The following is a 13,110-nucleotide window of genomic DNA, read 5'->3' as shown; positions in this document are numbered from 1 at the left end:
TGCTGTTGATCACCGCCATTTAGCTGGAATAGATTTCGGAGAGCGGCATTAAACAACAAATAAACTTACCAATTGTACTCTCTCTGCCGCGCTGACGAAACGTTGTACTCACTGTTCGTCCATGTTCAGGACAAAGATATTTTACGGAAGCTTTCATGATGTTTTGTACATCAACGATTTTATGTCTACGAGTAGACTTATGCTTCACTTTGCAGAATAAGAGCGGGTAAATTTTTACTGTAGTAGTATCTATTTGTAGGACAAAATAGTAGTTCTGGTTGTAAAATAGCAGTAGTAGTAGTAGTCGTAGGGGTAGTAGTAGTAGTAGTAGTAGTAGTAGTAGTAGTAGTAGTAGTGGTGGTGGTGGTGGTAGTAGCAGCAGTAGCTGCAGCGGTAGCAGTATTAGTCGTAAACGTCTCAACCAGATACAGTGAACACAAAACAGAGGGGATTATACAGTCGAAGTTGGATAAAGGGCTTTTGCTGTAATATATGTGTTACCTCCCTTGCTACATCATGGCTCCCGCTCAGTCGGCACTCCGTGTCATCAACCTATGCTGCAAATTTCTGTGTCAGGCAGACTACACGCAAAAGGAAATACTCTGCGGAGCATCAAGCGATGCCACAACATGAGCTGGTGTGTGGATGGATGTTGGCACTGCATTTGTTGTTCTGTCATCTGTGGAGGCGACTTACATCTGTATACATATTCCAGTCCCTTAGGCCTGCCACAAACCCTTCATTAAATTGTTAATATAAAAAACAGAATCATGTTACCATGTTAACCGAAATGTAACGTAAACCACTAAATTGCTGTCAGTGAATTTTCACGTACTCATGTGAAATATTCCATACGGATGGTTTTGACTCGTAACGTTTTGATAACGTTTGCGGTGTCGCGATCGAATCCGGTTCGTAAAAAACGTTTACCTTCATTATGTCCGACAGTACTTTAATTCATTATTTAGATCAATGGTTAAAATGCAAGAACGTAACAGTATTTTGCTATGTGTACAAATCATGGAAAAAGAGTAAATTCTCATGGTTGAGTGGTGGAGGAGGTAACATAAGAAGAAAACAACATCTCACTCACTCACGCACGAATATCAAGATGACTACCGTGGTATGTGTGCTACATTCTAGCTTATTTCGTGGCACTAGATAAGCATTTGTTTTGGTTTTTTTATATATAAAAACACGAAACCAGTATGTCACTTCTGACAACACCATGAATACAATAATGACACGGTTATATTTCACTTGTAACAGGGACATGGCTCAGTTAAAGATTGCAGTACAATGTAGTCTGTATGCAGTCAATGTGGTTACACAACAGGGGACACTGAGGGTAATCAACATTTGACGATATGGGAAAAAATGCTGTGAAAAATATTCTAAAGACTACTTTAAGATAATTATATTTTAGGTTCTCTTCTATAACGATGGCATTATTAGGTTATCAAAACACATGTTTCATATTTGTCAGTGACACATTATTTGGATATGTCAAGTGGGGATTATTCGTAACTCAGTCTACCTTCATAGCACAATGGTACCAACTTTGTCACCGTTAGTATGTTTTCTCTTCATGGAGCTCTTCATCTGGGAACAGGCCCTCTGTAAATTAATTATTATTATGTTTTACAAGCAGAAATGAAAATGCATCAGAGTGGGTTCGCGTGATCCTGGCACAGTCAGGCTGGTAAATACTCATCATCAGCTCAGGGCCGTAAGCTTGGTTCGTGTTTTATACTGGAATCTACAACAGAACTCTTTGACTTTATGTTTTAGTTGTTGACTTCAATACACCATCTTACGTGGTAACATTGTTAGAATGACATTTTTACGCTGCTCTGTCATCTTGATAATCATAGCGTGATGGTATGCCGTACAGCTGTTACAGCCACTTTCAGCTTCGATGTCATCAATTTGTACCCACTTTGTTTTACTACTTCATATGTAACGCAAAGATTAGTATTTAAATAATATATTGTAATGCGCATGTGTATCCACTACGATATGTGTGTGTCTTATATATCATTAACATCCGTCTGTACTGAACTCGTAAAAATCATTTATGAAAAACTGCTATGGTGAAATGTTTCTGTGGGTAAGATAAACCTGAATAAATAGGCTTGGCTCCAGGTTTGGACAATATTCATGTTGTACGCAACTTAGTCCAGATTTATCTAGCTCCAGGTCAAAGAAGACGCTTTGTGACAGACCAGTCATATACATATATATATCAAGATGCGCCAGGACCCGTCTGTCATCATAATTTACTGGCCTGGAGAGTTCAGAGGAAAGGCGAAGTCACTTGAAAGTATTAAGTCAGCTTGTGTTGAGACCTTTGTAGTCTTTCATCACTTGTAGTAGGTCTAAACATTGAGACTCATCTAAAATCAGTTCCATCAATGTCGGTTAGATTGACGGAACGGCTGCGTGTGTGCGACTGCTTCAGCGTTTACTACAGCAGTAACAACTTACCAACGTATTCTACAAGTGTGTCTTTTCCTTTCCTAAAAGAATAGCAAAAATTTGTAATACGTTTTTAAGGATTTAATTACCAATGTCTTTGTTTAACATTCTGTAATATTAATTCTATTGTGAAATACAAAATATAATCAAAATTATAGTGCAGGCTCCAAGGCTGTGACTAGAAGGTGTTGCAAGTGGGTGGCAATCCCACAGGCGCCATATGGTGCTGTGATGAACGTTGAAATATCGGGTATCTGCAGACTGCGACTCACCAGCTTCAAGGCAGTTATGGCAAATTTTCGACTGGAAAAAAAACAAATGACAAAATATAACAGAACGTTTGCCTTTTTACAGTGCTCGATATCGCATGTTTTCTTGGAGGCCTTTTGGCAAATATTTCTTCAAACGTTTCTGAAAGAAGGGAAAAGCGTAAATTGCCCCGAAGCAGTTTTCAATCACACAAAGATGACGTGTGGAAAGGAATAGCATATTTGCTTCGTTTTTGGAAGCCGCTACATGAGTCAAATATCCTTAAAATCACCTATCCGTTTCCTTCTTCTGAAGAGTGTAAATGAAATGCAAGAAAGGAAAATGTTCATAAGTAGTGCTTAGATTTCTTGCTAACTTATGCTTGTCCTCTACCAGCAACCTTCATCCGAGCACTGACACAGGTAAGAAGCACGTGAACAAGTAGTGAATAGCGTTGAGTAGCGTCAACAAAAGCTAGACCCGTTCCAGCATCTTTACAAGTTATATTTATGAAATCACATCGTACAAACATGCAATGGTCTTTGCTTTAGACAGAGATTTCTCATAGTATGGAATGGTTTTATCACCTTTACGAACGCAAAGAGACATGTGTACAGGGATGGCAATTTACTGTTCACGCAGGCGTGATACCTCCAGCATGTACAATATCAACAAACAATTGTCGTTCCGGCAATATATTAGATGACGCCCTGTCCAGACGGAGATCTGTGGCACATCGTCACGACTGTAAACCCCGCCTTGCTACACAGAGAATTAAACTGCGTCTACTTCCAGTGACAGTTGCATTTATCCTCAATGATTGTAGGTCACGACAGCTAGGACGCTGAAGGCGTGCAAGGCCTAATGTGTGTGATAACGTTACCATTTTCGTCTTACTGACGACAATATTTGGTCATTTAATTGGTCATACACTGTCCGAAATTTCTCTTGGTGGTCATGTGTGACCAGTTGACCGGGTCGCCTAAGTGATATGTCCTATTTTTCTCAGGACGCTATCTTGAGCAAATGACAATAACGAACGTGGACGATCGAGTTTGTGAGTAAGGAGAATTCAACGCAAGTTTGAATATTATTATCACAGCGTATCATTTAACTGTTTGATATTACGGGGAAGCCCGAGGTGATAGTGGCACAATGTTACATCCTTAAAGCATACGCTTAGAAGTTCGTTATCACAGGCTTCAGTAAAGCTTCCAAGAAATTGTAGCCTCGCGTAATCAATATTCGCGGACCGGACACGTTAAGGCACGGTATGCGGAATTAACAAGGCACATAAAAATCAACAATATACAAACCTTCATAAATTTAAAACGTTCATAAAATTATAATTTCAGCATTTGACACATCGCTGTCGTAGCTGGACGAAGCCATCATCCACACGACAGTATTAAAACCATTTGATTTGAGCATAAAAAGTCATTATAATAGCTTTTCCTCAGTCACCTTTCACAAAAATTTGTTATAAAGTTTTAAGGATCGTGTCTGAAATGGGCTTCCACAGCTATTTTCCCGGACAAAACCAAGCCTTCTGGGGTCATGACCTTTCAGCATTACCATTTACCAATACAGACGACCAGCAGATTGCTGATGTCATGAATGGAAACTATTTTTTAGGGTATAATTTCGTCTTGATGTTTTTGCATTAGTGCAGAGGAGTAAAAATACGTTTGCTTGAAAACTTTTGATAAACAAACTGTACTTTGAAGTTTGTTTACAAACACGGATCACTTCACCGATCCGGAAGTGATAGGTGCGCGAAAATAGATGTCCGCGAATTTACAATACACAGTGACAAAACTGTCCGATGCAATTCCCTATTTTGACCATACGTCCTCGATTTTTTCCAGGGAAACAAATGACTAACCTTTGCATATATTCACAATATTTGTTGGACTAGTAAGAAGAAACGATGATTCACATTACCAGCAAGCTATAGGAAATGTCTGTAAGTCTGGTCATGACAGCTTCCTAGTTCTTAATACAAAGAAAACCAAAGAAATAATTATAGACTTTAGAATGAAGAAACCTACGTTTAAAGCTGACTTATAATTGCAGCATCGAAGCTGCCCCAGTATCCAAATATCCCGGCACCACTATTGGTGACAAGCTCCGTTTTACTGCGAACACCGACGGAATCTACTAAAAATTCCAACAAAGGTTGTATTATTTGCGGAAACTCAACCCCCTTAATGTTAGTTCTTTCACACTTGTTTTATATTACAAAACGTTTGTTGAAGGCATTCATTCTTTTACCATACAAAAAGCTCACTTGAATCACTAACACTGCAAAATATGTCCAAAACCATTAATCAAACCAACAAATTATCAGGAGTCTCCTTGGTAAATATAACTCCCTTAGGCAAGCAGTATGTCGACAAACTAGCTTCCAAAATCGCATTTCCTCCATAGCGACGCTTCTTCCAAACTCCACTTTTGAGAATTTACATTTTTTCCAAAAACCATCGCTACTTTAAACCAGTAAATATTTTGTCGATTTTTCTCGTTCTTCACCCTCATATTTTACGCCCCGTTGTTTTATTATGTTTTGTGTTTTAAGTTAGTAGCTTCGGCATCAGGTATTTACTTCAATTCGCAGTTCTTTCATAACCCGTTTTGAGTGCTAATTCTTCTTTAATGTTTATGTAATACGTCACATACCAAAATACTATCTTGCCCAACTGTACATTTGTTACACTAGTTATCATTGTTGAATGTAATACTTGTCATGCATGTCATAGCATAGTCCCCTTGTGTAAATACTGTATTGTTTTTGTGATTCTCATGTTGTTACATGTACTATTTATTGTTCTATATACCACACCAGCTGATTACAACAAATTCCCTTTCGGACGAATAAAGTCATATTATTAATTGTACAGTGGACTCTGCTTTTTGGCAGAGGTTTCTTATGAAAGAGGAAGGAGTATTGTCGCTGCTATTTCTATCTGTCTACAAGGCCATTCATTGAACATATTGAACCTATATGCCCGTAAAGATGCGGGTTAGAATTGGTCTTGAGTAACTCACACTTGTCAGGTGGTCATACTCGCTGACTTGTTTGACACATGTCATCGGTTCCCATTTGCATAGAACGATGTTCATTGTGTTGATTATTGGATTGTCTAATCCAGGCTCGATTACTGCCACACTGTCGCCATATGTTACAACCAACTGTTACAGCCATAGCTGTGCCATTATCATCTTGCAGGGCTTCACGCCTTTAAAGCCTGAATTATTACTCATTTTGCTACCTTCGCTCCCCTCCCGTGCAAACTACCTCGTCCAAATACATGAACAAGGAATCAAGGGCAAAATATGGAACATGTTTTTCTATGTACGTGTTCCTTGGCACGTATTTTGAACTGTGAATCTCTTGTCTGGCAGTAATACTTTCCTCGCCCGGCTGATTAATGTCTGACGTCGGATATACGCAACTTTGTATCTCGCTGACAATACTCAAGACCTGTCTAACGAAAGAGATTATGACTGAGTGAGTTTACAATATGTAATAATGTCAATATTCCAAAAAATAGTGTCAGACCTACCCAGATAGCACGTTGGTGGTTGGCCACCCATGCCCCACCGTATGCTGTACTGGTGGCCACCGGTGGGCCACCTATGGCGTGTCCAGCTGATCTTCGATGGCCCAACGGTGGCACTGGTGGTACCGTCGGCAAACCAGTGTCCCACTGGTGGCAAGCCGCTACATTAACGGAGAGTATGTGTGTTTTGTATCCGTATTAAGGACACGATAAAATTATTATATCAGGCGCAAAAATAAATACAAATACATTTTTTTGGACATCATTTACTGAATTGTGTGACTTGCAGTTTTCACATCTATGATGAAAATAATTTATATTTCTTTGCGAAATATGTGAAAGTCTTTTATTGGGGCTGAAAACTCACTGACTCACTCGCTGAAGGAAATTTCAGTATACATGTATCTGTAATTAAATGGATAGATTTCAGGTGATTATCACATTCAATGAGTATTTACTGATACTGTCACTTCAGGACAGGTTCTTATGACATATATAAAAGTGGCCACCAATTTACATAATCATTTTGGTTATAGATTAAACATAAAGTTTGCATTAATTTCTGTTCTTGACACAATGTATTTCTGATTGAGTAGGTCTGTAGGTGTGTCCGTAATTTAAGTTTACAAAGTTTCATATAAATTTATGATTAATTTCAATATAATGATTATGAAAGAGATGATTAACAAAGTGTAATGATTAATTAACGATATTTGTATTTAATTTAGAGTTACTAATACATGAATTGTCTATAAAAGTAACTGCTTGCTGTATAAATTGTATAACATACTGCAGTTCTAGGTGTCCACAAGATATTCAATGTCATGATCTAAATTTTTCATGAACTTATTTGCGTACAACTTAAAGATATTGATATCAGTAGTTTTCCTCTCTTACTTCAATTATGTTCAAAACTCCAACTGGCCTTCATTAAAATATATTCGTGATTTATAACAATCATTCATGAATTTGGATAATAATCAACCCATAGTAAATTGTGAGTGTGTGTAATTAGCACTCATCCTAGTCTCAAGCAGGAGGAGCAGTGGGGGTGTCATAGTTGTAAACTGTTCGCTCGTCACGCCGAAGACAGGGGCTCGATTTCCTACATGTTACAAGTTCTGGTGTTTCCCGTCGTGATATTGCTGGAATGTTGCTTAACCAAAAACCAAACTCATTCGTTCATTAAAGAACAAAAACGGAAATAATGTGTGGACGCTGAGTGTTTATTCTGATATATTTATTATTTTATATTTAATTAAATAGAAACATCATAGATATCAATTTCCAATTTTTTGTGGGTTCCTGTGTACACTGCGACCACCTTGTCTGTCCATTTAAAACGCAAATCAGTATTTTAAAGTACTGCACCTGAAACAATAGGAAATCATATTTACATTACATATTAGGGAGTCCGAAGGTTTATACCATCTTTTATTAACAGCTAAAAGGAATGTGTTATCACTTAATTAATTTTTTAATGTTCTCAATAAACAATGGATTTTTGTCTGGGTGACATTTTCGAAATGAGTTCAACGAATTGAAAACACTACTAGAACACTTCCTCCCATATACGGGAGGAAAACATCACAGAGGAAAAACAACAACTACAACAATACAACAACAGCAACAGCAACAGCAACAGCAACAGCAACAGCAACAACAACAACGCTGTTTTGAATAAATAAATCAGACGACGACATTGCCGATATATAATATAAAATTATAATTCCAACGTTGGGACAATGAATGCGACGGAGACGTACCAGTTATATTCAGTTATGTCAGTGTTGTATGCATACTTTTCATGAATTGAGTTTGGGATGGATGTTTCTAAAATTTGACAGGAAATTTTGAAGTTATATATGCACTGCGCACACAATTTCAGTTTATAGAACTTATGTATTGTTCCACAATGGACAATCACAAAGGCGGTCACGTTAATTAGTTCACGGTACTGTGCATATGTCTGTTAAATTGTTGCCTTTCAATAAATAAACAACGGAAAATTGAATAGAACTTTGTGACTGAAGGGGAGATGATTCCTCACAAATGTGCAAAATTTGACTTAATTGGATCTTTAAATTATTAATTAAATTAGTAAAACAAATATTTATGCTACACCAAATTAAGGCGTAAGCTTTTAAAAATTACAAGTATGCGAATATCGATCCAGTTCTTTCAAAACAGGTCATGAGGCAGAACTGTTCACGATTCATCACCTTTAATTTTTTCGGCAGTCGAATTGTTTATCTCTTAAATTTCTTGTAAATGAATGTGTTAGGATCGTTAATTATATTCTCGCATATCCACAACTGGGTTTTACCGTAAACAGCGTGTTTCATTACGAAAATATATGTAACAACGTTGCATACCTTTATAGTAACATTGTTACAGCGACCCGTGAAGGTCCCGGGGTAGAATAGGCCTTCAACAACCCATGCTTGCCATAAAAGGCGACTCAGTTTGTCGTAAGAGGCGACTAACGGGATCGGGTGGTCAGGATCGCTGACTTGGTTGACGCATGTCATCGGTTCCCAATTGTGCAGATCGATGTTCATGTTGTTGATCACTGGATTGTCTGGTCCAGACTCGATTATTTACAGACCGCCGCCATATAGCTGTTATATTGCTGAGTGCGGCGTAAAACTAAACTCACTCACTCACTCACATTGTTACAGCATACAAGCTGGCGAGCGGGCCGCTAGCTACAAGCCACTGTCGGCTTGCCGATTGTAGCCACTGACGGACCGATGACGTCGTGTTATCTGGGTAGTGACTGACAACCTGATCATTGATCGACCTATTTTTGATACGAAGACATGGGTCAACTAAGCTAGCGAGTCTAACCACCAGATCCCGTTACTCGCCCCTTACGACAAGCGTGGCTTTGAATTTTTGACACTTTATATGGAATTCAACAGAAATATCTAAACATGTCCTTGGCACATACGAAAAGATATTAACAAGCTGTGCTGTGCACGTTGTGTAGTCGAGGCTCTCTATGAAAAGGCCCAATACCGAAACACAGACTGTCACAAAACACAAAACAACTTTGATTCATTCATTAATGTTATAGTTTCTGACTGGACAGTGAAATACATAGCTTTGGTTTAACAATATAATAGGACCTACTTATATCAAATTCCAGTCCAATATACGTGACGTATATAGGCCACTAAGTACGTCATACCTGACGGAACAGGCTGACAATAGAGAAATGCTTTGTAGATGTTGTAGAGTTTGATATATCGGTCACATCAATTACAAGAACAATTAATAAAGACATATTTCATGCCAATAATAGCATCACAAACAAATGAATCACTCTTTGGCCGGAATATGTGTCAAAATATTACTCTTTTGTACATTTGTCTGATGACAATGCATTGCTGCCTTCGAATTCCAGAGGACATGAGCGAAAACATTTCGTGTTCTGAGGAAACGTGCTGTAAATTATTAACGTGACAAGTATGTAGATTTACCTCCTCCCATGGACGACTTGCATCACGAGTTTTTGCTATAAAAACCCCTCCTGAAACCAGTTGAAGCAGTACCTCCTCCGCTTTTAAGTGTACGGTTGCATCTACCAGGATCGGGGTAAGAGCTCGTTCATAGCCTTGCTTAGTCTGATCACATGTAGCCACTAAGCAAAGTTTGTTTAGATGAATTTGACAACACAATTTTAATTGTATTCTAATTTTTAGTAACTTTTAGTAACTTTCACTACATTATGCATGAATTATTTGGGATTTGTGGTTCCTTTTTCCTTTTGGTGAACAATTAAATACTTTCATAAGCAGAATAGGTGTTCTTTTGTCTTATAATTATTCATATCATTGCCACACATAGTTCGTGAGTTATGGTGTAAAGATAATATAAATGTTCTGACAGTTTTGTTGTAGCCCATTTACTGTTGTAGCTCTTTCATCGAATACCATTGAAACTTGGGGTTTTTTGTCATCACAGGACAACATGAATACCCTTCAGATAGTCTTCCTTATGTCCATCTGTTGTGCACTCGGATATAGCATGGTAATGAGTAAGTACCCCTCTTTCATACAACATTTGTTTTGTTGTCTACTATAGAGAACCACTGATAAGGTAGTGCTCGTTTTAGCCAGGATGCACTAAATGATTATAATATCTCCCTGTCCCGTCAAGTGGGACGCGAGTCCTATTTCAAAATTAACTCTGCTTGAAAATGACCCCAACTTATGCAACGTATGTATTGATGTTTTGCTTGAGCATGCATTATTTTCATATTTGTATTAATAATAAAGAAGCATTGCTTATTTTACAATAAAAATATATTTGTTGATAGTATGCAATGGTGGTGATGTTTATCAACATTAATTGATAAACCTAATGTGGTTATATATATTTGTGATACCATGATTTTTATCATTTTACCAGGAGACAGAAGACTAGCAGCAAACAACAATCCTTACAGTACGTATATTCGTTCCTGTGAGTTTAGTGAATGAGTTTAGATTTACTCCGCACTATTAGTTCCTGTCAAAACCGATGCAGGGTGATTTTGAACTATGAAAGTGTTTGATCTGAAGCCCAAACTCAAACCTTTGGTGAACTGTGCAAGTAACTAACTCTATTGGATCTTTTGAAGCAGTTTGTGGCATCCGAAATTTATCTGTAAACACAAACCTAACGTTTAGCATCAACACGCCATGAAAAGATTTCATTCCCTCATACTCTCCTCAGGCATTATTGCTTTGCCCAACAAGATCGACGATATCTTCGGGAATCCTTGTCCAAAGTGGTCCCGACTTTGATTACATGAGGTGTGGTAACAAAATCTGAACGTTACCAACTAACCTGAAGGCTGCTATAGGGTTTCTGAAATCCGCTACTGGAGTACTGTTTGATGACTTTAGTGAACTCTCGATGTGTCAACTGTTACATCCTGCTCAAACATTGTTCACTCCTTTTTGTAAGGTGACAATGCTGGGGATTCACAGATCTGCCAAATCGTCATGTTGTATAGCACTATCATAACATTTCTTACTTACAGATACACTATGGAGGGCAAATCCTAACCAGAATGGCATACGTCTAAATCAGGGTCAAGGTCAGGTCAACCAGTACCCACAGTCAGGTCTAGGTCAAGGTCAATTGCAAGGTCAAGCTCCCGGCATCTACCAGCTACCTACTGGATTCCCCGGCGTCCTCAACAACCCTCGGACCATGGCACAGTTCCAACAGTTCCTGCGGTACCTGATGTTGAGGAACCGACGTATGATTCCAGGCCAAGTTTTCACTAACGATCCCAGGTTCCCCGGAGGCAGAGGTGTTGTCGTAAAAGGGGATGGTACCGATGGAAAGGTGATCGGCCTGGATGGGAGTGTGACGTCGGTTGATGGTACAGACATCTCAAGAGAAGGGGGAATGTTTGTTCGCTGATGGACTGACGAAATACAACGATTCTAAATCCGGGATTTATATTATTTGTTTCTTTTTCTATACCATTCCTGCGGGACAGGGACTTTGATATACTTTTGTTTCTACTGCTGCGTTTAAGATTTTGTTGATGTGCGTTAACGAGATTTAGGAACAAGATTTATGTGAGGTCGAGATTGGGTGGGATGTAATTCCATCACACTCGGCAACTGCCGACTCAAGAGGCAGTGGATACGATCCGATTGAACCTGTGCGATGTCGTAGAAACAAAATAAATTCTTTTTTTATGACAACTTAATAGTTTCTGATTTTGTTCACCTGTGGTCTGCGTAGACCATGAAAGGCATGTCGTTGCTCAAGCTGAATGTCACTGTATCTAAATAGGTTTAATCATGTGTCCGTTAGAGCTGACACGGCATCAAGTTCTTTCGTGAAATGTTGTTTGGGTTTGTTTTGACGTCACGCTTAACAACATCAGAGTCAAAAGAGGTTTGTTTATTGTGAGACAGTTAAGTCGTTACGAGACAGTCAAGTTAATGTTGATGTTAATTTGAGTGTCAATTTGCGTAACAGTAATACTACCCGAATCCTATCCTTAAGCGCCTCTGAAAAATACTACATTCACCTGTATTGTTATGTATCGCACGTGGAAGAAAATACATTGATATATGATATGACACACTGAAAACAGTACCCGGTCAGTTGGACTACGAAGTAGCTTACGAGACATTAATGAATTGATACTACGTAAAAAATAGAAGTGTAAGAAACATCGTTATAACTTTACATGCATCCATCCATCAACCCACACACACACGCACGCACGCACGCACGCACGCACGCACGCACACACACATACATACATACATACATACATCACGTATATTGTCTTGTACATGACAGATTTGTACACATCTTCTTACGTAAATTAACATCTTTCTGAATGTTTGGAAAAACGGTTGATGGGCAAGCAATCAATAATTCACTCACTGACGCAGACACACAGACACACTCGCGCTGCTGCCTTTGCAAATTAGAATCATGGCAGGTGTTCACCAGAGACTTGTTTTTCCTGTAAGTATGCACGCATCCATTCTGGCTATGTGCCAGGCATCCAGCAACGAACACTACTTCACATGGACGTTTCCACGCTTTATTTCCATGTCGTGTCATAACAGATAGTATCGCTCCTGTACAATGAGCCAATGTACAATTGCACTCAGGCATTTGGAGACAGGTGGGTACAACGTGTGAAGACTGGTGTCCACCGCCGTGATATTGCTGGAATCTTGTTAAAAGCAATCACTCATGTCAAATGGTGTAAAATGCTGATATATTCCATACGCATGGTTTTGACTATAAGCTTAAAATATTTCGGCTTCTCACTAACCCAACAACCCAC

General features: G+C 38.7%; 2 protein-coding genes across 3 annotated transcripts in view; both read left to right on the top strand.

Annotated features, from left to right (window-relative positions):
• LOC137256808 (uncharacterized) overlaps positions 1–13,110 on the top strand; it is an 80,950-nt gene that overhangs the window by 55,643 nt on the left and 12,197 nt on the right. The window lies entirely within an intron of this gene.
• LOC137256890 (uncharacterized) lies at positions 8,797–12,001 on the top strand. Of its 2 annotated transcripts, none has more exons than XM_067794578.1 (4): positions 8,797–9,897; positions 10,266–10,332; positions 10,707–10,742; positions 11,323–12,001. In XM_067794578.1, the coding sequence occupies exons 2-4, from the start codon at positions 10,266–10,268 to the stop codon at positions 11,709–11,711; spliced, it is 492 nt and encodes a 163-aa protein (XP_067650679.1). In that variant the 5' UTR covers positions 8,797–9,897; the 3' UTR covers positions 11,712–12,001. The 2 variants fall into 2 exon arrangements, with proteins under 2 accessions (XP_067650679.1, XP_067650678.1); XM_067794577.1 differs by having other exon boundaries at positions 8,799–9,890; positions 10,260–10,332.

Source organism: Haliotis asinina, chromosome 1, assembly GCF_037392515.1.
Source record: "Haliotis asinina isolate JCU_RB_2024 chromosome 1, JCU_Hal_asi_v2, whole genome shotgun sequence".
NCBI lineage: Eukaryota > Metazoa > Mollusca > Gastropoda > Lepetellida > Haliotidae > Haliotis > Haliotis asinina.
Note: the sequence above shows the minus strand (reverse complement) of the source record. Positions and strands in the feature narration are given on the sequence as shown.

Coding starts and splice junctions, on each gene's coding strand:
- LOC137256890 (XM_067794578.1), top strand. CDS start 10,266: ATGAATACCCTTCAGATAGTCTTCCTTATGTCCATCTGTTGTGCACTC. Junction 10,333..10,706: donor CGGATATAGCATGGTAATGA/GTAAGTACCCCT, acceptor TCATTTTACCAG/GAGACAGAAGACTAGCAGCA. Junction 10,743..11,322: donor AGCAAACAACAATCCTTACA/GTACGTATATTC, acceptor TCTTACTTACAG/ATACACTATGGAGGGCAAAT.